Source organism: Polypterus senegalus, chromosome 3 (genome assembly GCF_016835505.1).
Source record: "Polypterus senegalus isolate Bchr_013 chromosome 3, ASM1683550v1, whole genome shotgun sequence".
NCBI lineage: Eukaryota > Metazoa > Chordata > Cladistia > Polypteriformes > Polypteridae > Polypterus > Polypterus senegalus.
Genome location: NC_053156.1, coordinates 247,359,280 through 247,384,915, shown reverse-complemented (window position 1 = coordinate 247,384,915; position 25,636 = coordinate 247,359,280). Strand labels below are relative to the sequence as shown.

The 25,636-nt window shown below is 37.1% G+C and overlaps 1 protein-coding gene across 2 annotated transcripts in view; it reads right to left on the bottom strand.

The window, feature by feature from the left end:
• The window catches only part of taf1b (TATA box binding protein (Tbp)-associated factor, RNA polymerase I, B), a 203,337-nt gene extending 182,076 nt beyond the window's left edge, over nt 1-21,261 (bottom strand). The window contains exons 1-7 of one of the 2 annotated variants that reach the window (XM_039748885.1): nt 21,099-21,261; nt 20,885-20,983; nt 13,174-13,264; nt 12,945-13,042; nt 10,233-10,322; nt 4,028-4,166; nt 326-491 (exon numbers count right to left, since the gene is read on the bottom strand). In XM_039748885.1, the coding sequence (XP_039604819.1) occupies nt 326-491; nt 4,028-4,166; nt 10,233-10,322; nt 12,945-13,042; nt 13,174-13,264; nt 20,885-20,983; nt 21,099-21,116 (701 nt within the window). In that variant the 5' untranslated portion in view covers nt 21,117-21,261. Of the gene's footprint in view, nt 1-325; nt 492-4,027; nt 4,167-10,232; nt 10,323-12,944; nt 13,043-13,173; nt 13,265-16,932; nt 17,026-20,884; nt 20,984-21,098 lie in introns of those variants that run through there. The other variant, XM_039748886.1, reaches the window with a different exon arrangement.
• Between the last annotated feature and the right edge of the window lie 4,375 nt (nt 21,262-25,636).

Sequence of the window (25,636 nt, the reverse complement as noted above, 5' to 3'; positions counted from 1 at the left end):
ATATATATATGCAATAAGATAAAATAAACATCAGGCAATTTGTGAATGCTAGATACTTGATTATACAGTAGAGCGTTCTCCCTACACATGGCCGCAAACTTTTCCTCTTAAATAATTTTAGTGTTTTAAAACACACACACACACACACACTACAATAACTTCACTCCACTCTTCTTTAAGCATGTGGAAAAACCTACATTATAGCCAAAGATATTGTTCACCTTTTCATGCAATAGTTCTTGTCATATATTATTTATAATTTAACACAAACATACACAAACTGCATCATTTTTGTTGGAACTTGTAAATCTTGTTGTTTACTTACTTCAGAAGCTCAGACAGTGTCATAGACTCTCTAAGCCACAGCAAAGATAGATAGCAAAAAGCCAGAGTCATTGGCATACTCATATACATCTGATTTCCCTTCCTAAAGGATTTATAAAGGCTCCCATCAATGGAACCAGAAAACAGAGATGTATTATCATCAAAATCTGCAAGAAGGGGGAAAAAAGTTAATGAAGACTGTTACTGTTTTGCGCTTACATGAATAAGCAAGCTTTTTTGTTAGCCAAAATACAATGCCATGAAAAAAATACTTTGGAGATCATATGCGAACACAGGTTTAGTATAATACAAAGACAACCTTAATTAACGCAATAAAATAGTTTTTAAATTATCTTTTGATTTGTTGAAGAAAAAAAGTTCACCAATAATCTATATCACCCATGTGAAAAAGTGATTGCCCCATAAACTTAATATTTGGTTCTGCCAACTTTAGCAACTGTAAACAAGCACTTCCGGTATCAGAAGATCAATCTTTCGCATTGTTGTGGAGAAATTCTGGCCCATTCTTCTTTACCAAATTCTTTTAATTCAACCAGACTGGGGTGTTTTTGATTATGATCTGCTCATTTAACTTCTCAATGGGTTTTAAGGCAGGACTTTGGCTAAACCACACCAAAACAATAACTTTTCTGTTTTTTGCTTTGCACCCTTCCCCACCATAACCTATCATCTATGTGAGAGGAGCAAAAGCTTTTGATTCGTCAAAAATTTAAATCTCCGATTTTTGACGGATCTCAATGTTTTAGGGTCCCCTTATACCAAAACCATGGATATCTCGATGATGATGATGATGATGTGTGTGTGTCTGTGTCTGTGTTGGCTGGACAGAAAAAACTCGAAACTTAAGCCTGTTATGAGATGATGATGTGCTGATTAGTTTTTGAGCCAAATCATTCAAAAGAAAGAAAGAGGCACTTTACAGGAACCCTCAAATACAATAATTCTGCAATTAATTTCTCTTGTCAATTGCTATCATAATGACCTATTTTATGATCAGAAAGATCAGCATCAGAGCAGTAAATTACTGAACTGTTATAGAATAGTTCGGATAACTTTATTCCTAGGATGCAAATTCTACTGACGCTCGCATCCAAATTTTTGTTTTCCTTCAGCCATTCAGGGGTGGATTTGCTCTTGTAATTTGGGTTGTTGTCCTGCTGCATAACCCAATTGAGTCTACACTTGGGCAAAGACTAATGACTGGACTTTTTCCTTCAGTATCTTCTGGTAGACAGTTACAATTCACGCTTTCCTCAGGTTGTGGCAAGTAACCCAGTTCCTGAAAAAGCAAAGCGTCCCCATACCTCCATTCTAACACCACCATGGTTTCGCTGTGGCCATGTTGTTCTTATTGTGGAAAGATACATTAGGCTTTATGTCAGAAGTAACGAGACCCACGCTGTCGAAAAATTTCCACCTTTGACTCATCAGTCCACAGAATATTATTACAAAGGTTTTGAGGGTAATCAGGGTATTTTTTGGCAAATAATACACAAGTCTATGATTCTCTTGTTTAGCAGTAGTTTTTAATTTGCAACTCTCCCATGGATATCATTATTGACCAGGGTCTTTCTAATGGTGGAATCATCAACACTAATATTAACTGAGCTGAGAGAGGTCTGCAGTGTCTACTGCGACTTCCCAAATGAGTTACCTAAGTGCTCTTGAAGTAATTTTGCTTGGCCAGCCACTTCTGAGCAAATTTACCACTCTTCCAAATTCTCTCCATTTGGAGATGATGGCTCTTATAGTGGTTCACTAGGGTCCCAGGGCTTTAGAGTTTGCTTTATAGCCCTTTCCCAAATCACACATTTCAGTAAATTTCTTTCTCGAATCTTCTGGAATTTCAGTTGATTGAGGTATGTTGTGTTGCTTTTAGACAACGTCACATTGCTGGAAAGGTTCTATTTAAGTGATTTTTAGATTCAGAAAGGTCTGAAACAATCATGAATGGTTGTGTATAGTCTAATTTAACCCACTGTTTAAATATGGTTCATTGGTTGACTGAGACGCCTAGGGGGCAAATATTTTTTCAAATGGATGGGTTTTTGGAATCTGGAAGGGGAAATACTGTTTCACAGCACTACAGTTACTAGGAATGTATTCTTGATATTACAGTTGTAAACATAACACAGCATGTGATATAACCACAACACTTTAAAGCAAACACCAAGAAGCTATAAAAGAGTACACATTATGCATTAAATATATTTAGCATAAAGCAAGATTGGAACTTTAAGAATGCAGAACATAAATACAGTACTACAAGTCCTTATTAAGAAAGTTTAGTGGAATGGCGACAGAATGAAACTCTAGGGAAGACACATTATTAATATGTGACTGACTGTTCTATGTAACTATTAACGTGTGTTTCAAGTTACTTATAACACATTCCTGATGATAATAAATGAAGGGGACTGTTAACTATTTCCAATTAACTTTAATGTATTGGTCAAATATCTTATTTTTTATATATTGACCTAAAAGCTGCATGGCCACACCAAACCATTACTAAGGAAATCAAGATATAATGAATGACTGTAGGTTGATTAAACATTTCACACTGATTGGGAGATAGGCATCTGCTTCCGAATTTAGGCAACACAGCTATAGATTTAACAGCATTTATGTCCACACTTTTGATAAAAACAACAACTGGTCCACTGATACTTCATGTCACATGGCATTCTTTCCCAGCCAGAGATCGGCGAATCTGAGCCATATTGTTTGACGTTTTATAAAAGGGTCACTGTGACTGCAGTATACTACCCAAATACATAAATGAACACCCCATACAAAAATAGATTTTAAATGTTACTTAACCCATGTACTTTGCAATTATGGCTGAGAACATTTTTTAATCTGAGCTAATAAAGCGTATGCATTAATGGAAGTGGACAGTGGCCAATGCTGGAAGGAGCAAACAATATCAAAAAGTCCACGGAAAAAAAATCTGATGTTACTCAAGTTGCACAATCCACATAAAGTCATCCAGTTGAATACTTAAAATGTGCAAATCGCATGCATTTTTGCTGAAATATAATTAAATCAATTCCTTCCAATAAAACAAAAGCAGCTCACAACCTAGAACCCTTTCACATGGGGTTGAACTTCTTAATTAAAGAAAGGACTCTTGCCCAATGTATCAGTTGTTGAGGCTTTTAAATAAAAGCTCACTGAACCTAAGGGACAAATCAACCAGAATAATTAAGAAAATAATTTTACTATAAGTAAAGAATTATCATCTGTAACTGGCGATAAAGAGAACTGTTGAGCCACTTCCTGAGTACAGGAGTCAAAAAGATCCTATAGGTTTGGATCAGCCATTATCATTAGTACATTCAAGAGTGTGGTACTGCTTGATACCCTGTGAAACAGAATCTAAAATAACCTATCACACCATTACGATTATAAGTCTACTATTAAACTGTGGTTTAATTAATACCATCTTGTACACAAATTTCATAGAAACAAATGATTAGACAAGCTGATGAGTTAGTGTCTAATACCTGTATAAGTTCTATGTAAAAGGTAAATTGTAATAACAGTCCAAATTCAATGTAGCCTTTGTTGGATTACAGTGCATTCCCAAAAGGCATTTTAATGCTAAGCTTAGTAATACAAGCATTTTAACTGTTCAAAACTGTTTCAGATTTAAGGCCAGGATTTTTGAAGTTCAAACCTGACAACGATGAAACTTTGGACTCTGAAGCAATGTCCGAGTTCTCATCTGGGGATCTGCTTCCATTCTCACTTTCAGAGAAAGAGGACAATTCATTGATAGTACTGGATTCCGATCCACTGCCCAGTAGCTGATAGCACTGAGATTTCGTGACCCAAAACAAAAAAAAAAAGAATTAAATATTTCATATTTCAGGATATGTAGAAGAAAAAATATATTTAAACAACTGTACAATATATTCTAAGTTAACTTCAGTGTCATATCCAACAGTTACAGTGGTGGCACACAGGGCCATGTAGGTTTGGATTTTTTTCTCCCTAAATAATAAAAACTATCATTTAAAAATTGCATTTTGTGTTAACTTGTGTTATATTTGACTAATGGTTAAATGTGTTTGATGATCAGAAACATTTTGTGTGACAAACATGCAAAAGAATAAGAAATCAGGAAGGGGGCAAAGAGTTTTTCACACCACTGTATATATAATGCATTATTCTTCTTAGAATTTGCAACTTCAGTCCAAATTTAGCTTTCTTGTGTTTAGTGAGAAATGGTTACTTGAAGAGCAACTTGTATCCATGCCTGTCTGTGTCAGGTGTTTGGAGAGCTACAACACCGTGTGAGAATCTGGGAATCCATTGCACTCCCACAACCCAGTGGGACTGCTATCTAGCGATCTGGGGGAGACAATGCTCTGTGCATGCTATCTCCCCTGGTCCTTCCTTTCATAAAGCATAGATGTAGTATTTATTGAAATTATTTGTTTGTTGACTTGGCATAGTCATAGCCTTATCGATCAAATGGAACAGCATTCATCCCAAAAACATAAGTACTACAGTGGAACACAAATGCACCAGCTTAATTCTAAATGTTTCTAAATGAAAGAAATTACATTGCCTAAAATTATATTATGTACAAGACAGCATAAAATAACTAAAGTACTGTATCTTCCTGGTTCATAACAAAAGTATTTAAAAGTTCTTACTACCTCCAAATGTTTATCATATTGCACCACCTAGTGGTAATGACTTGTTAATTTAACTGCAAGTTCATTAAAGATTGCTGAGAACAATTACTGAGTTTACTAACGATTCTTGTGAAGACTTAATGCCTGGACACACAAACCTGCAAGTCAAATAATTGTGTTAAGTATCACATTATTTCACATTTAAGGATAAAAAAAAACTTTGGTTCAGACCTTGCTAGTCATCTAAAAAAAATTCTATTTCCTCTCCAGCTCTGATGCACAATTCCTTTGAAATCACTGGCCTTTTTTAATTAATAGAAACACTGTTTCTATATCATCATTTAGCAGAACACCACATGCCAGCAGCAAATTTCATTCTAGTAATATGTTCGGTTTCATATGTCATAAAGTTGTATTTATTTATAGACAACTGCTAGTTTTGTATCAATCACTTTTAATATTGAATTGGGACTAATGTCTAGAGGAGAGCAAGAAAAGGACTGTATTTCAGCTCGGCCTGCAACCAACTGTGCCATGCTTTGGGAGCATACATACTTAAAATGAAATATTTTATTATTTCCCATGAATCCTCAATGTCAGCATATTTTGTTATGATGTAAACAGTTAATAAAGAAACAATTACTACAAGAACATCTACAGAGTTTATATAATCATGAAACAGTATATACAGTAGCTTTCCGCACAAGAAGGACTGAAAAGGAACATACATAACTCCTCCTTCTTCTTTGTCTTTCTTCTTCTTTTGGCTGCTCCCATTTAGGGGAGACCACAGCGGATCATTCATCTCCCTCTATCCCTGATTTTTACATAATTTTCTGCCACACTGACTGCCTTCATGTCCTCCCTCACTACGTCCATAAACCTCTTCTTTGGCCTCCCTCTTTTCTTCTTGCCTGTTCCATCCTCAGCATTCTTTTCCAGATGTACCCTTCATCTTTCCCCTGCATGTGCTCAAACCATCTCAGTCTAGCCTCTCTAACTTGGTCACCAAACATACCTGTGTTGCCCCTCTAATATACTCATTCCTAATCCTGTCCACCCTTGTTACTTCGAGCAAAAATTGTAGCATCCTGTAGCCTCCTATCTTTTCATCAGTGCCACCATCTCCAAATCATACAACACAGCTGGTGTTACTACCTTTTCACTGTTGCAGATACTCTTCTATCATAAATCATTCCTGCCATTCTTCCCCTTACCAGTCCAACCTGCCTACCATAACTCTGTAATAAACACAAGATAAGGCCTGACAGTTTGAATGGTATTTTACAATCCAGAATCCTGCAATTCTTACAGAATCCAAACTAGTTTTAAAACGTTCTACTCATTGAACAAAAAGCTTTCCAGAGTAACAGAGTAGCACAACGTAAATGCAACACAAGCTCCAACTACCTCCAACCCCCTAAAAATAAACCAAACAGGACCCCACGCCTTAATAAGATTTAATGCATCCGAGTTGTTTACTTACTCAGGTGTTAACAACAAAAGCAGCTTTTACATTAACAACAGAAATTTAAGCCATGTTTAAATTGGTAGCATCCCTGCAGTCTAATCACGTAAAAGCAGTATTTGGCTAAGTTGTTTGCTCTACTTTTCCATCTAGGGTGGAGAACAAGGCCTTGATGCAATACAGTAAATGACTTGTTTCATTGCAATTTGGAATACATTATTACCGTTTTTCTCCAGTTTGTTCTTAAACTTTTTCCAATATCTTTTTCCCCCCACAGTTTCCATAATAATGATAATTTTTTGATAGTCTCTGGACAGTTACTCTGGTCACAACTCATTTATCTTAAGCCGATGTCACATTATACAATTTTCTGTCGTGGGGCATGCCAGATCTGCAGACTTAAGGCACCAATGTTAAATTACTTGACTTGAAAATTACAGCACATCTCACATTTACTGATTAGTCTTCCAGAAAGCTCACCCCTTTTTCTGAGAGATAATAGAATGCTGCCTCAGAGTACACATTATGCCCAAGTTCAAATGAAAAATACATTCTAAGTGTTATTGTTAGGTCATAGTCTTACAGTATCTGTTTCATTTCTAGGGGCATATCCATATGCTTCACCCTCCCTGCACTACAAGCAAAGGGAATAAAATACAATTATTTCCAAAACATTTTAGTGTACTTGAGTAAAAGAACAAAATAAATAAAAAATTTTAATTTGCTCATGGTAGCAGCAATACATACAAATACATAATTATAATAAAACAGTGAGTGCAGATTATAATGTCACAGAAGCAGCTCCGATGATATGCCAATGAGACAAAACTCGCCTAATTCAAGTCAAAACAAGGTTAAAAATTACAGTTCACTTCATACATAAAAAAACAGGTATATAAATACTTAAAGTGAAAAAATATCTGAACTTCTGAAGTATAGGAGCGGAGCGTTTCAACGAGCAATGACTCAAGTAGCTCCTTTAACACTAGAATTACCAGAGCCTACGAAAAAACTTGTAAATCCGTCCCACCTTAAATCGCTTCTTAAAACCGTTCTCACCTCTCCGCCAGCGTCTTTTGTTAATCTAAATGTGCCGATAAAAGAAAAGCAGCAAGTAGCCGGCTATTCCATTCCCCCACCGACTTAGAACGTGCACAGACTTCTCCCAGCTCATGCCTTGATTGATTTTCTGGGAGTTTTAGAGTGGAAATAATAGATCGTTGTTTGGAACACACGCATTTCATGTCTGTTCCATTTCTACAGTAATCTGTGTAAACACATTGTTAAAACAGAAACGTTTTTTATATTCTAGTAGTAGATGACAAAATGTAGGCATAAACTATATAATGTATGATGCCTGAAGTCCAAATATCAAAGAAATACTTTCACAGAAGGTAAAAATCTAACACAACAATTGCGCTTTGATTCAAAAATATAACTGCAGAAACAAAAAGCCGCCTTAACATGCGACATTGACATCTGTTTATTATGATTGCCTCCGTGGCGCAATAGAATCAGCTGGAAATCAAAAGGTTGAGAGTTCGATCCTGCACCCCTCCGTTTTGAGAAGTAAACTGCTCTTAGTCTTACTATTTTAGAATAAAAACATACATTTGATTTCAGTCTGTAACAGCAGGTGTAATTTATGATACTTGTAAAGGTTAGCTTTGGTTTTTTTAGCCAGTTTTATTATCTCGGCCGCGTTCACGAGCCCAAACACACCCCACCCCCGCATCTGACACTGCTGTTTTCACATAGACGCGCTGTAACAGAGGTAAACTCAGCTCCCTTCTACATCGGAGCAAGAATGCACATACCATTGCTTGCATACTAAAGTGTCAGCAGGCATATACAGTCTGACTGAGAGAATCAGACTGAAAAAAAGCAAACATTTAGAAATGCCATACTTTTACAGCTGATCGGACGCTGTTCGTTTTCAAATAATATTGCATTTGTGCGATGATCTTTTCACATATATTGTCTCTTTCTTTCAGGTGTGTAATAGAAACCACAGCATAGAGAGAAATGCAATATTATTTATCCGATGTAAAAAACTAAACTAAATGACTAAAAAAAAAACAAAAAAAACAAAACTAACCTTTAAAGTATCATAAATTACACCTGCTGTTACAGACTGAAATCAAATAAGCAGTTTACTTCTCAAAACGGAGGGGTGCAGGATCGAACTCGCAACCTTTTGATTCCCAGTCGGCAGCTGATTCTATTGCGCCATGGAGGTAGTCATAATAAACAGGTGTCAATGTCGCATGTTAAGGCGGCTTTTTGTTTCTGCAGTTATATTTTTGAATCAAAGCGCAATTGTTGTGTTAGATTTGTACCTTCTGTGAAAGTATTTCTTTGATATTTGGAATTCAGTCATCATACATTATATAGTTTATGCCTAAATTTTGTCATCTACTACTAGAATATAAAAAACGTTTATGTTTTAACAATGTGTTTATACAGATTACTGTAGAAACGGAACAGACATGAAAAACGTGTGTTCCAAACAACGATCTATTATTTCCACTCTAAAACTCCACTTCACTCCCAGAAAATCAATCAAGGCATGAGCTGGGAGAAGTTTGTGCACCTTCTAAGTCGGTGGGGGGATGGAATAGCCGGCTGCTTGCAGCCTGATTTTATCAGCACATTTAGATGACAAAGGACGCTGGTGGAGAGCTGTGAACGATTTTAAGAAGCGATTGAAGGTGGGACGGATTTACGAGTTTTTTTGTAGGCTCTGGTAATTCTAGTGTTAATCATGTCATAAAACTAACCAATATTATTGGCCAATCAAAAATAAAACGGCAACAAAACAAAGGAACTTGTGAATGATTAATGAATTAAGCCAACCATTATTAAGTTATAGATTTAAGTCGATTAGAAACAAAAGGAATCCTGCAAGCCTCTATTATAGATAATAAGCAATTTTGAATTGTAATATAAATACACTAAACTCCGTTATTAAGAAGATTACATTAGCTTCTTCATACTGCAAGTCTGCTCATAGATACATGCTCTGTAACAATAATGAAAACTGATGAAATTTGGGCTAACATGAAGTACTGTTTATTAGGAATAAAATGCTCATACGAATGTTTCAATTTTTATGTAAGTGAATGTTTTTTTTGCCAAAGCAAAAAAATTATGGTCTAAGATAGGCACTCAAATGGGAGTTTTGCTCTTTATTTGGAAAAAAAAACCAGTAACCGACGTCTGTCATTGTGTTCAATTTTTTAAATGAAATTCTGCTGGACAGCAATCTGAGCTTACAAATTTCCAGCATTATAAGGAAATGTTAGCACATGACAAGTTTTGGGGAACCTGAAAATGGAATTTAATACACACCTAAAATCTCCTGCCATTAAAGGCTTATGGGAAGTTATATTGCAAATTAAGAAAATGACAGTGACTAAGTTCTTTATCTGTGCCCAACTGGACCAATAGGTTAGCCAGAATTAAATTTAGTTTTGCTCAATCACTCCACCACCAAAATTATTTGCCTATTTCACAGTTAAATTTCCACATTACCATGTTATAACCAGCACAGAGTGCCTTAAAAAGGGATTGATACCATTCTTGCACATTATTCTAACTCATACATTTATTAAAATCTCCAATGTTCTAGGAGAAAATTTATTTTTCAAATAAAATTAGACAGTTGAAAAATATCCAAGTGCCACAAAAGTCACTTAAAACTACAGGTAACATTACTAAACGTCAGAAACAAAATATATACTGTATATATATTAAAAAAAAAAACTTACCTCTTTGAATTTACTTTGTATTGGCTTATTAGTATACGCCTGTTGGCTTTTATGCAGATATAGATGCCACAATGTACAAAGAATTTTATCCTTCAAAACAAAAAAAAATATTTAAGGAAACACCTCTACAAGCAATAAAAATTGCACTGAATTAAATAATTATTTACTGTATATATACACTGTATTTATTACTTTTGTTTCATAAATGCAAACACACACACACACACAAAAGGTCAGATCAGTTCCCATCTCAAACTTTTTTTTTTTTTTATATTTTACAGGCTGCTCATGGGATTGTTATTAATTGTTGTCAGATTGCCACAATGTTCAAGCAATAAAAATGAAACCAAACTGGTTCAAGTGTACCATTAAAATCACTTTTTTATGTCAGTAAGAGAGCAACTTTTTTATCTCACAAAAACACACTGTGACCATTTAACTTTCTTTAGTTGATTCTCACATTTCTTCTTAATATGGGCTACCAATGATATTTCATATGAAAAAGAAAACTTGTTCCTCTTTCAAAATAACTTTGTCTTAAGCTGCCTCAAATTTAAGACAGATTCCTCTCTTTTGGTATTTTAGGCATACATGCACTTTAAAACATGCTTGACGATTTAAAAAAAAAAAAAAAAAAGTAATAAATTTTATTTATGGTGCCTTAAATTCTGTCAAAGTAAAAAATGTTTATTGTTTGGGGTATACTGAGATTCAAAATGATAATTACGTAAAAGAATGTCTTCCTATTTGCACATGTTTCTCAGCCTAGATGCTCCAAAATTCTGGAATCCCAACACTTGCCCTATTTCATATTCCATGTTTCAGTGGAGAATTAACATTTGGTAAATGTGCTCCAAAGTGTTTTATTGGTCAGCTGTACCCTATTGCACTGAATATACACATAAGACGCAAATATGTCCACTGCTAGTCTGGCCAAGGCACCTCCCTTCAGGTTTGTACTCTTTCAAGCAGTAAAGATACCATTTATAAAAATAAAAAAAAAAATGAACAGAAGCACTACCCTGTTTCCAGAATCATATATTTTGACTTTACCACTGACTGGTGAAGTGAATAAAATTGATTACCTCATTACAATGGCACCTGTCAGTTCTTAAAGATGACATGTTGGAAGCAGGCAAAATGGGCAACAGAAAGGACCTGAGCAACTCTGACCAGAGCAAACTGTGATGACTAAACAACTTGGTCAGAGCATCTCCAAAACGGCAGGTCTTGTGGGTTTTTTCCCTGGTATGCAGTCATTAGTACCTATCAACAGTGGTCCAAGGAAGAACAACTAGTGAATCTAGTGAACAGCATTATTGAGCAATCAATGTTCATTGATGAGCAGCTGGAATGAAGGCTTGCTCATCTGGTCCGATCCCACAGAAGTACACCTGTAGCACAAACTTCTGAAAAACAAAATGCTGGCCTTAAGAGAAAGATGTCAGAACGCACAGTGCATCACAGCTTGCTACTGTACATATGGGGCTGCGTAGCTACAGACCAGTCGGAGTGCTTATATGCTGACGACTGTCCTCCACAGACAGGACCATGTTTTCTGTTAGATCATGTGGATGGCCAGGTGTGTGTGCACGTGTCAGTTTCCTGGTTAAAAGATGGCAGTAGGAAGTAGGATGCAGTATGGGAAGATGGCAAGCTGGCAGAGCCATTGTGTGTGATGCTCTAGGTCTTAGCATTTATGTGAATTTTATTTTGACACGTTCAACCTTCCTAAACATTGCTGAAGACAACATACAGTATTCTTTAAAAGAAGTGGCCTCAATCAGTAGGATAATGCACTGTGCCACACTGCAAAAATTGTTCAGGAATGGCTCAAGGAACATGACAAAGAGTTCAAGGTGTTTGCTCAGCCTTCAGATTCCCAAAATCTAAATCTTACTGAGCATCTGTAGGATGTGCTGGAAAAGAAAGTCCTGTCTATGGAGGCTCCAACACACAACTTACAGGACTTAAAGGATTTGCTTCTAACACATTGGAGCCACATATCCCAGGATACCTTCTTAGGTCTTGTGGAGTCCATGCCTTTATGAATTATAGCTGTTTTGCCAGCATGAAGGGGACATACACAACATTGGGTAGTTGGTTTTAATGTTGTGGCTGATCAATGTATTATCAAATTGACTATTAACAAATGAAGTCAGTCACATACAGACATATCCTTGAGTATATTTCTTCTGTCAAAATGTTTAAAAAGTCAACTAATCAACATCCACATCCATCTACACAAGGCACGCAATTTCAGATTTATGAATAAACCATGTATAGCACTTGCAGTAATGAATATGGCACAGAACACAAGCTATAGAAAAAACTAACTGCAAGTTCTTTGCCATAGAGGTACACAGGGAATAAAAGCATACTGAACTGGCAGAAGGGTGCCAGGGCACAGAAACTGATCACTGAATGCCTATAGTTTTAGGTGTGCTTTATCTAAGTTGCCACCATTGTTTATTGGGAATAAACTGTTTTGAAGGAAATGACAATCCCTGTAACCTGATTTTGTTTGCCATACTGATGTCCTCTCACAACAGTAGCAATGCATTAAAATAAAATAAAAAAAAAAACACTAAAATACTTAATATCTGCAAATGATGATAATTGTAAGAGACATAAAATGAATTTGTAAATCCCTTAAGTTAGATAGGAAATTTTGGTTCTATTAACAGTGAAATGTTTGTCAGCTTGACATACTTTGAATTGATCGCAGACTCCAAGGGCTTTGATAGCATCAGCTTGTTGAGTTAAAATAAACTGAAAACCCTCACACAAGTACCACAGGCGTCCTTGTTCTGGAGAGTAAAAATGAAGAAACACAAAATAAAAAATGATTGTTATACAAATAAGTATAGTCTTGTGTTACAACCTTGCAAACTTTTACAATACAAAGATGAGGAGTGTAGTAACCATAGATTCAACTTACCTACTTTCCGTTTTCCTCGGATTCCTCTAGACACAGAGCTTATTCGAGCAGATGGTGTAAATGTGTCTGCAGAAGTAACTTCTTTTGATCTCTGTTAACACGATGAAAAAGTATCAAAAGAAACAGTCAATGTATAACTTGTACAGCGACAACTTAGACAATGTTTAAGAAAGAAATATCATATTTACATCTATTCCTAAATCAATTTTTCCATTACAAGGTTCACAGGTGTAAGATTAAAAGAGAACATTAGATTTCTTGAACTGGTGTGCTGTGTAGATTGAAATTTGAAAGCAAAAGGAAATATTGCATATAGCCTTTCTGGTATGAAATGTCCTACTGAATCATACATCTTACTGTGTTTGCGTCTATTTATTTTATGCTATCTGCACTAGGTCTGAACTGCTTTTGCTCTGATGTTCTATACTGTAGATACTGTATGCATATACAATGTATGCCAGGATGATGCAGCAGGGTATTTCCGGTCAGGCTTTTTTACCCATTACAGTACATAAATGAAATACTAGTATTATGTTGTCGTTTCAAATAAGTTTAAAACGTTTACTTCAGTGATTTTTACAAGCTTTTCAAATCATTCCCTTTGCAGTGGTCATTAAATTCAAAATACTGCTACAAGAATTTTAACTTCAGCAAGGAAGTATGACTACCTAACTTGTTTCTTAAGTCCTTACACTGGTTTCCAGTTACATTTAGGACTACTTTCAAAATACTTTTTCAAATATATAAAGATTTAAATGGCCAACAGGCAACTTACATTACATAAAGCCTGCAGCATGCATTATAGTCTCAAGATGCCAGTCTACTAAAAATTCCAAAGATAAACAAAACAGTGGGAGGTTGAGCTTAAAGATATAATGCCCTAAAGATGAGAAAAAGTTGGCCTATTTGTTTAAGAGGTGCCTTTTCAGTCTCAGCTTTTAAATCCAGGTTAAAGAGGTACCGATTTAGTTTAGCATGCCCTAATTAAAGGAGTGGATTAGTTATTCTTCTTGTATCTTAGTTGATTTGTCATTTGCACTAAAATACAAAAATGGACAATCATTAATTGTTACTGACTCTTCTCTGCTCTTTCTCTACTTGCTAACTTACTGTGATAATTGGTGCTCATGCTTGAATGCCAAGATGTTACTTCTACCCATGGGAAAGACCAGAAATACTGAGAGTCTTGGAATCCAAGGATGAAATTATTCAGCCTTCTTATTATGCTGCCCGTGACCAGTTCAATCATATATAATATTGCTGCATGCCCAGGAGGGGTAAGGCGGCCATGTGAAAAACGTGTATATAAAAGTACTTTGATGAAAGATAGGAGATAACAGCTGAATTGAAGGAAGTGATATTACAGTGTATATTAGTAACTCAAACACATTAACAGATCATAGTGACAGGACTGTGGTAAAACTTAAATAAGCCAAACAAAACACTCCAGGGGAAACCTGGCAACAGAACATATTGATTTGAGAGCTGATAGCTTTTCTCTGCCTTTTTGGAAATGTCTGGATTAATGATGAGTGAACATTACAGAGTTTGCTTTGCAGCAAGTTCGGTGAAATCATGGAAATGCTCTGGAACTTTGGCGAACTCTGTGAAATGAAGCCAATGTCAAAGGAGTACCTAAATTAGATTTGAGTGGATTATAATGCTGCAGTGCTGTTTCATTTGTCCTTGAGGGCTAGGGAAGCATCGGCTAAGTATGCCTAGACTAATTATTGTGGCAAAAATGTGACCTGAGCTGTGAGGCAGCAGAGCTAACCACTGCATCACCCACCGTACCTGAAACAATAAAAGATGCAGGACAGAACGATAACCACAAACAAAATACAACAAATGACAACAAATCGCCTTGTACTCAGAGATGGAACGTCTTTTTTGTTCCCAATCTCTGTATAGATGCTTTGCACCTTTTCATTCCACAAAGAACATAGAAACACTTTGTACACAGTAATAAATCTTTTCTTGTAATTATTACTTCACACGGTTACATGTCATTAAGTACAGTCTCGACAATTTATGCATGTCCAAGCAACCAGGAGGCAAAACAGAGATTGCAGCAGAGCATTTATTTCTTAACCTGCAAGTTGTAAATTGTGTTGATTGTATAGAAAAATGGAACAAAATTAAAATTATATCAAAGCTTGTTTTCTTTTTGTAAAACACAGACCAACATAATTTTAATTACTGTACATAAGTGTTAGATTGGTCCATAAATTGACTTTAGTATCAATACCAGCTTTTGAACATCAGCACTGGTACCAAAATAGTTCCAAAGCAAATAATGGATAACTCCTCCACAAACCCCCAGTCTCAAAGCTCCTTTAATCTCACAGCCTGCAAACAAGCGTGCCTCCTTGCCATAACACATACAGCAGATCATTAACAGGTGCTTGCTTGCTCCCTGGAGTCTCTTGGTTTCGGAAACCAGGGATCGGGACCTGGTAGGGGGTTAGAGTTCTGATCACACAAATAAATGACTGAGCAGGAGGTGCTTAAAATCTACCATTTACATCTGGCACTGAAATTAAAGATGCCAGTACCACGCTGTTTCAAAAATTGGGTTTTATGGCACTCTACCAGTATACTGCAAAACCTTACTTTATATAATGCATGCATCATTTAAAACACAGACTATACAAAATCTACTCAAGGTTAGAACTCAACTGTCAAAACTGCCATCAAGCACTACCACGAACAACAAGTATCAAATTTTCAATAAACTTGGATCTTACAGAATATTTACTGTATGGTCACCATGTATTCATGAACCTGGGATCTTCCACACTGCCTCAATCACCTCTAAAAATGGAACTTTTATACATGCAAGCCACTATCCTGCAAAGACTAATGTGCACGTAGAAAAAGAACTGAAAATCTCATACTGATCTTTAAGTATTTTGACACTCTTGCTATCCTTCTGCTCTGAAACATTCTGACCTGTCACTGTTTACACATGTCTTAAACAACTATTATCGCACACTGATAATTTCTGTATTATCTATATCTATTATTTATTTATTATATTACATATCTATTGACTATATATGTATCTAGATTGCAAATACCATACATTGCATCAATGTTCATATTGCTAACTACACATCAATATTGCTGCTACTTCTTTGTCTTGTCTTTGCACAATGTTTGTGTTTTAATTTTGAGCTTCGCAATTTCGTCTATCTGTATACTTGTATATGGTTGAGATGACAATAAAGTTCACTTTGACTTTAAAAAACACACATCTACCAATTTCATTCATCTTCCAAACCTACTTATCCAGAGCATGCGGGGAAGTTTGTCCCTATTACAGCAAGCACAGGGCACAAGGTGGAAACAATTGCTGAACAGAGCAACAGTCCGCCACAAGACAAACATTCAAACTTGGGCCAATTTAGCATCACCAATCCACTTAACCTAGATTTCTTTGGACTGGGAGAGGAAACCAGAGCACAGGAACGAAACCTGTGCAGACATTAGAATAACTTTTATTCACCAGTACTTAATGTACAGGAATTTTGCATGGTAGATTTACAGCTGCTTATAACAGAACATAGCATCACATACAAATTACACAAATAACATATGTAAAAAAGAATGAATTCAAAGTTGCAGTATATTATAATTATAAAATAGATGTGCAAATGATGATGTGCAAGTGAAAGTGTTAGTGTACAGTGTGTATGCACGCGAACACACATACATGTACATACACTGTAAACACAAACACCCTCATAAGAAACTGACCTGAAGCATTTACCAGAGGGGAGTTTTTGGAGTGCGATGGATCCATGGTGATCCTTTTGACATGGTTAGTTACACGAGATGTACACAGGTCAGCTACAGATGGAAGAGTATAGCCAGTTATTTTCTCAGCAGAGACCCCACAATATGCTGCAATTTAGATTTGGAATGTGCCATTCCTATACCAAACCAGACAACAATGGAGAATGTTATTACACTTTCAATTATGGCTTTGTAAAATTGAAATAGGATTGGCTGGGAAATATTTAAATTTCTTTTCTTGGAGTAAGAGGTACACTCACTGCCATCTTTTTAGTGATGTAAGTGGTATTTATGTTCTAGCTGAGACTGCTTGTGATAGCTGTGCCCAAAATTATGAAGGATTTGACCATATTGACTACAGAATCATTAATTTCTAGTGAAAGAGATTGTAACTGCTGTTAGCGAAAGTCAATGACCATTTCCACTCTCTTGGTGGCATTGTACTAATATTGAGACAGTTCAAGAGGTAGGAGCCCACACAAATTGTTTCCAGTTTATCGGAAAACCATAAATCCATTTATAGATGAAAGGATTCAGATCAGTCTGTAGAAGTTTAGTTAACAACAGCTCTGAACTGCAGTCAAAGAGTATTCTGGCATAAGTTCCTTTACAGTCCAGATGCTCCAGCACAAAGTGAAGGCCCATGTTGATGGCATCCACAGATCTTTTGCTCAATATGCAAACTGAAGAGGATCAAGACCAGTAGCAGTAACAGACTTCAGATGGGTTAGTGTTAAGATTGTTACAGGTAAGACGTATGGCGCTTTTCCACTGCATAGTACGGCACAGCACGGTTCAGTACAGCTCACCTTGGTTCGGCTCAGTTCGGCTCGGTTTGCGTTTCGACTGCAGTTTAGTACCGCTTTAGAGTGTGGCGGGATTATTCACGTGTCGTTATAGTTGCGCCGCGTCACCCCATCCAGCTCTCGCTGGATCCGCTCCTCGGCTACCAACGAGAGGAACGTCTGTACTTCCTCAATAGACCACGAAATAGCCATTTTTGGTTAAAACAAAATGGTGCGTCCGAACTTTCGCTGGCTGTGCTAAAAATCTAGCGGGTCTGTTGTGTCTCGTGTCGCAAGTTCAGTGACGCAGTAATGACGATTTTCTCCGGCCAATCAGTGACCAGCAGAGTTTACCGTCACGCTTTGGTAACGGTTCGGCGCGCTTGGAACCTCGGCTGAGGTGGTACTAAAAAAAGGACCAGGTACCAGGTACTGTTCCCAGTGGAAAACCCCCCAAAAGTGAGCTGAACTGAACCATGTTGTGCCGTACTATGCAGTGGAAAAGCGCCAAGAGTCAGGACTGGCTGACTTTTTGCTGTTCTGTGTTGCAAACACCTTCCAGACGTCATATTCCTTGATGGAAGATGAAGAGTAGGGCGAGAGGTTTTTCTGAAGAAGTGTCTGGTGTTACGGTCACTTTAGAACTCAAGTTGCAGAGATGATGTAAGTACTCAGCACCATGTTGTTCAAATCTTCCATAAAAGTTGTTAAGTTTGGCAAGGAGGGATGACTCTGGATGAGCACAGGGAGCTCTCTTTTTGTAATCAGTAAAAGACTGAAGGCTTCTCCATACAGAGGAGCTATTGTTTGCAGAAAACTGAAGCTCCAGTTAATTTTTGTGTTTCCATTTAGCATATCTGACTGAACTGTTCAGCCTATTCCTGGCTAGTCTGCAAGTGTCCTATTCACCATTTTTACGGGCTTTCTTTCACCTAATGCATATTGTAATCTTTTTAGTTAGCCAATTAAAGGTGTCATTTTGCTTGGCTTTTCTCTACATTCATAATGGCTAACACGGTACAACACCCTAGTACTTTCACCTAATGGAAATTTCTTAGATCTTTGGTGAACCAGAGCTTTCCACTGTTATAAATCACAATTGATTTGCTGGGAATGAAAACGTCTTCACAAAAGCTGATATAAGATCAGCTCATGAATGTTTTCACAAGCATTTTTAAAAACATCCCAATCAGTACAGTCCAGACAATCTTGTAATGCTTCAAAGAGAAAAAGCAAACTCAACACAAGAAGCACCAATGACACAAACCCCAATCTCCTTACTACGAGGCAGCAGTGCAACAACTGTGTAACCACCGCCTTCCTTTCACCAACTCCTTGAATTTCAAATTATTACAGCTTGAACAGACATCCTTAAAGACTACTCTAATGTCATGGCAGGGCTCAATATAAACTTTTAAAAGTGGTTGCCAGACTAGGCATCAACTGACTGTTGTCAAAACAGAAAATATGGCTGCCATATTTAACAGCCTATATTTGGAGTAATAAAGATGCTCTGCTCTGTTTTTAAACAACCGGGGCCAAAAAGTGAATGCCAATGGCCTCAAAATAGTTGCCAATTGCAACCACTAATGTCGAACCCTGCATGGCGTTTTTTCACACTGCAACATAGCAGGCTAGTTTTACTCAACTGGAAGAATTCAGCAATACCCTTACTTCTGTGATGGCTAACAGTTTTAGGAAAAGTAAATTCAATGGAAACATTTACAGGCATTCAACACGATGAAACAGCCTATCTTGGCATACTGTAAAATAGCGTAATGTCTACGGCCCAGACATAAGAAAGAAAAAATTACTCGGGTATCTATGGACTATAAGAGAGGGTGAAGCTACCTGGAGTAGGCAGCATGGAAAGAGCTAGTGCAGAGTGGGTTTGTGGCCATTAGTGAGCCCTGGGTAAGATCCTGGCATTAGTCTGGCTCAAGTAGTTAGAGAAAAGTGGAGCAGACAGTATTGTCTGTGACAAAAGGCGATTAACTGTGAGCAGCAGGCATGTGCAGGCAGTGCATAAGGCAGCCAAGAGTGCATTGAGCTGCAGAGAAGGAGCCCAGGAAGACTGAGGCATCGCATGAAGAAGGAGACTTGATGGTTTTGGAAAAATACAATAGTTGTTTTAAGGGCTACCTACCACCATCACTGTCCGAGTGTTAGATCCATTTTCTGTCTTGCACCTACCCCACCATGGGCTGTTATTAAATTAGATAAACTTTTGTAATGCCAAGGGGAATTTAGAAAATATTTGATTAATTATAGGACAGTGACAATAAAATCAGATGCTTCGCTTTACTGCTAAGGTCTTAATGGAGGAAGGAAACAAACACAACACATCTAAAACACTGAGTCAAACTTAGATCTCATTAATAAAACTTGATTACGCTAAGAAACGTGTAAGCCATTTCTTACATAAAGGGCAGGATTTATATATTTATATATATATAAAAAAAACTCCAAGTCACGTCAAGTTTCAATCATTCAGACTTTTCTGTGTTGCCATTTTCGAGACTCCTGGTGGCTGGACAATTAAGTGAACAGAAAAAAATGTGTTCACTGCACATTCCAATGACGCATAAGTCACATTTCAATGTTCATGAGCTAAATATGCCAAACGTAATTCATATGTCCTTTCAATACAGTTTTAATCAATGTTAGCAATAGCCTAATGCACACGATCAATGGGAATTGTTTTTAGTGTGCAGCGTATCTATTTTGTCAATAAATAGGATGTGATTTGTGTTGTACGACATCACTGGCAATGCACAGCTAGTTGATCATAGCAGATTAAAACTTCAAATGCATTTAAAAAAAAACTTGTACAAGGCATTCGGTGGCAATCTCGGCTGCTGTGCCCCCAATGCAAAATGAACACTGGGTAGTTAAAATGTTAGTTAACAAGCCTATCACGCAGTCCTCGATAGCACTTTCATAGCCACTGGGCTCCAACATCCATTCTACCACAGGAGATGCTCATTTCCACAGCTGAGCCTTTGCTGTACAAAGGGGGTCCCCTGTAAGATGCATGGAAAACGGACACTGTATAGCTAAGAACTGTTCAACGTGTATTTTAAAACGGGGTGTTGACGCAGTTTACGGGGCGTACATTCGAGACTCACCTCAATCACCGTGTGACAGGACTGGCAGTAAAACTTGCCTTCGTCGGTGATACCCCAGTTGACCTCACTGCAACAAGGACACGGTTCTGTGTAGTCTCGCTAAGGGAAACGAAAGGTGAACAAAATGTTAAAAATGGTCGCTTACGTCTAAAATACACATCAAAAATTGTATTAGGTTTGCATAATCCACTGCCATATCCTTTGTTATACTTACTACGTGTTCATCGTCCATTTTTCCTCTTAATTTTATGTTATGAATAAATGTGAATAGTTAAGGCAGGGAATGCCTAGCTGTCTTCTCTTAAGTTCAAACTTGGCTCTCTACACATGGCGCTCACATAAACAACATACTTTTTCCTGTGTTCACTCTTAATAAAACCGACCTGCAACTCCAATTTGAAACGAATAGGACCCCAGCCATAATATGTGGAATAAGGGGCATTCTGGGCAACGGGCTTTTAAATCACTTCAGACCTTGACATTTATGTACACAGGTTAACATGGCAATTAAAATGCAAGCCACAAAATAATTTAATGCAGTTTTATTTTTAATTTCAATTCATAATCGTTGCTGCTGTTTGTATTGTATTGAATTGAATAGGTAAGTAGTTTTGACAGTGTGATGTAAGACTTACTTTATAAAGTGGTGGAAGTGTCTGTTATAACTTTAACTAGTACAGTACTAGGCAAGGCGGTGCAGTTTTTGTTCTCGGTGGTTATCTGTGCGAAGAGAAGAGCATGTTCTCAGCGTTTTTTCTACATCTCAGAGTTATTAGCAATTCAAATTTAGTTTCGAGTGAGGGTCGAACTGGGTCCTGCGGTGCCCTACCGCAAGGGTCCGATTCCCAAAGTCTGCGCCGACACGCGGATTAAGTGCTCATTATTCATTCAAATTACTATGCTTACTTGAACTTTTAGGGCAACACAATTTAACAAAGTAGGTAGCACAACTTATAGAATTTACGCAAAGATAATTTGCTTTGGGATCATTATCATGAAGACATCAGATTTACATTCCACCCACATACAGGGGCTCAACAAATTTGGGGGCAGCGACAGCACAGGTAAGGCAGCCAACTGTCTAAGGCCCTGAATTGGAATGGGACTCTCCGGGGGTGTCCGTTTACGTAGGTACTCATTGCAACGACAGACCTATAGTAATTCCCCAGGACCGTATCTGTGATGAACGTTAACATAAAATGTAATCAGATCAGATTGCATAAGTCACGAAGGGCATTTACATGTTTGGACGAAAAAAATTGATTCACTCGGTTTGCTTAGACAATTCGGCTAATTCTGAATCAGCTTCAGTTGTCCCGACTGTTCCTATCACTAGGAACTGTTTATATCTTCCTCAAGGTCCGCGCCAGGAGAGGCTTTCTGTCCGAGCTACATCAGCGCGCGGTCTTTGGACCTGGAATGAACCCAGCGGCGGAATTTACTGTCGCCGATGCCCGCAAACGGCAATTCTGGTTATAGTAATAACTTTTCAAACCATTTTTGGTCTCAAATTTCACTTAAGTGAAATTTTTAGTATTTGTTAATATTACACTGAGCAAATTGGATTTCTTTTATTACTGTGTGCACCTTACATTATTTCTATTTTATTTAGATTTTTAAAATGTACTACATTCTATTAATGTCTATTTTCTATAGAAATTATGTAAATGTGATTTTCTATAGAAAAGATTAAAATGAATGATTTGTGTTTGCAAAATCCTCCTAATTGATTTTATCAATTTACACTAAAATAATCAATTTTTCCATGTTGAGACTTGGGGAAAGACCAGCTGGAATGTCCAATGGAGTTTTTTGCCTGGAGCCCCCCCCGAGTCTGTAGATTCACCTCTAACCAGATACCGTAAAACCGTAACGACACACCCAGCAAGGGCACGAATTGCGCTTCTTTCCTTCCCCAGAAGTGATCACAAAAATGGAGCTGACTAGTTTGCTCCCGCTGAGGCTGCCCTCACTAAAGTCACTGGAGTTGGAGGATGCACACCATCCGCCTGCTCCTGCTGAGGTTCACAAACTCTGTGCTGCAGTTGGTGGTGAGGTGAAGGTGAGCAAATGTGTATGAGGCCAGTGGTGGACCTACATTTTGGGGCCATGAAGATTGGAACTGTTATGCGGGTCCCTTCGCCCCCATATATTATTAATGAAATATCCTTAATTTGAATGTTTTTTCATTTATGGCTAGCTTTTTAACTATTGTTTTGTATAGAATTACACCATATTATTATTATTAAAAAAAAAAACCTCATACAGTAGACACCAGAAATGTTTAAGCAGTGTGGACTGAAGTCGCTTGTAAAGCCCTCATGGGATTAGAGTCTCTCAAGCTTAAGCTCCAATTAGTTTCATATAAGATACATCCCTGTGTAGGGCCACAGACAGATTGTTGCAAATAAAGAATACACCTGGAATACAAAGGTTAAAAAATATATCTACTAATACATTTTGCAGACTTTCAGGGGAATCAACCAAATCGAAGCAAGCATTGGGAACAAGGCAGGATCAATCAACGGAGAGGGTGCTCTCCGATTATAGAATAAACACATACAAGGGCCAGCTCAACATCGCCTGTGGCAGTCAAGTCAAAATTTTTCTTTCTTTTTAATTTTCTTGCTTTTCAGTCATTCTAGTGTTTGTTCAGACCATAGCATGTGTGTGTATTTATCTACCTGTTTATGTATTATGTATTTAAATTGCTTTTTTAAACAGCCAGATTTACCACTAGGGACAAATAAAGTCTGCGGTGGGCTGGTTTCCTGCCTGGGGTTTGTTTCCTGCCTTGCACCCTGTGTTGACTGGGATTGGCTCCAGCAGACCTCCGTGACCCTGTAGTTAGAATATAGTGGTTTGGATAATAGATGGATGGACAAATAAAGTTCTATCTATCTATCTGCCTACCCAACTGTGGGCGAAGACCCAAGCAGACAAGTAAAGTCCATACCAAGGATGTGAACCTCGGTCTCATTGCTACTAGGCGGCTACACCATCCCTGTTATTTAAATATATAATTTTAAATTGTTTGTAAGCAATATCCAGTATAATCTGTACTTTCATACTTTAAACAAGGCCAGGTGATTTGTGTTCTTTTTGTGTAGCTTAAGGGAAGTCTGTAGTTTATTTTATCTGTTTCTTCTCTGTACTGTATGTGTTCAAAATAATTTTGAACTGATTTGTAGTTTTGGTTTTTTTAAGAACTTGAAGGTGTATATTCATATATACTCACATTTACTGTCTTTGTATCTGCATGTTGAGTTGTCATATGCAGAGTTAACAGTCACATTGTACAATGAAAATCTTACTCTGCACCATTATACACAAATTAAACTGATAATAAAAAAGACAAATTTCCACAATAAATACAGCAGTGCAATGTAAGCATATATTGTGCAAATACTGTATTGCTAAAACATACTGTATAATCCAATAACAACACAGATAGTACAGATATCATAATTCAAAGGGTGACTAGAATGAGTAAATGACTGGCTGAACCTTATGTGCCAGCAGTCAGATATCTTAAAGAGAAAAGATAATAGTCTGAAATGTGTAGCTTTACTCTGTACACTGCTTAGGAATATAAATGCAAGATTCAAATTTATGATATTCTTAAGTCTTATATATGAACTGTATAGTATATACAGAAGGTATAAGGAATATTCCATTTATGTGTGAATCGTCTTGGGATGGTGTTAACCATAGAAAAAAAATATTGTACAACTGATTTATATGTCATTGTCTCAAGAGCACCAAGCAGAGATGCAGTACCATTTAAAAAGTCCTGCAAAATGAACACAGAACATTCCAAATAGAGTAGGGTACAACATATTCAAGTGCATGCACTTCAAAGTTCAGTTTTAATAGTGTTCTTGTACAGTATGCTTGCATTTATTAGACTGTGTGCTATATACTAATTACAAAACCAGTGTGATTAAATAAAAAAAAAGTCACACAATATTAACTATGGTATAATGTTGAAACAGAGCAGTGAAATATGTGCACAGAAGTATATCCAGGGTTTACTTCCCAGATATCTTTAAATTGTTCCCCGATTCCAGCTTCTTGGGTCAACAGGCTTCCCAGCACTCTGCAATATATCACAGTGCAGACAAAACATAGTAATTCAAACCAAATACCATAAAGGCTTTGATAATGGGCCTCTCATTGGAAATGGAAGTGAATAATGGTCAACGAGGACATTTGCTGCCATTTCTTAAAGGACATAGCACCACTGCCTGATGAAGGCAGTGTCCCGTGTTTGAATCTACACCTGGTCATTGGCTGTATGTTTGTCTTCCTCTCCCATCCTTCAGGATGTGCTGGTGAGGTTGTTAAGAATGCCAGAATGTGAAGTACAAACTCTTGGACTCCAAACAACTGTCAGATTATACTGTTTTTATTATATACATGTACCAGTGCTGTTTGGTCTTCACATCTGATGAGCTACACATTGGTCTTCAAAATTCCAGGATGCACCACACTGAGTTTTTCACTGGCTCTCTTCATGTGAAAAGTTCTTGTTTCTTTATTTTCTTGAAGTGCAGGTTTGTAGTTTTAGATTTTTTTATTTAAGCATTTACTTCACATAAATCGGGGATGGATATTAAAAACCATAGGCTACAATATAAATAATCCAACAATCAGAAAAATAACAATTATAATAATAGTAATAACAATCCTCAAACTAGCATAGCATAAAGGACAAAGGCATGACAAAATTAATTAACCAAAATGTAACGG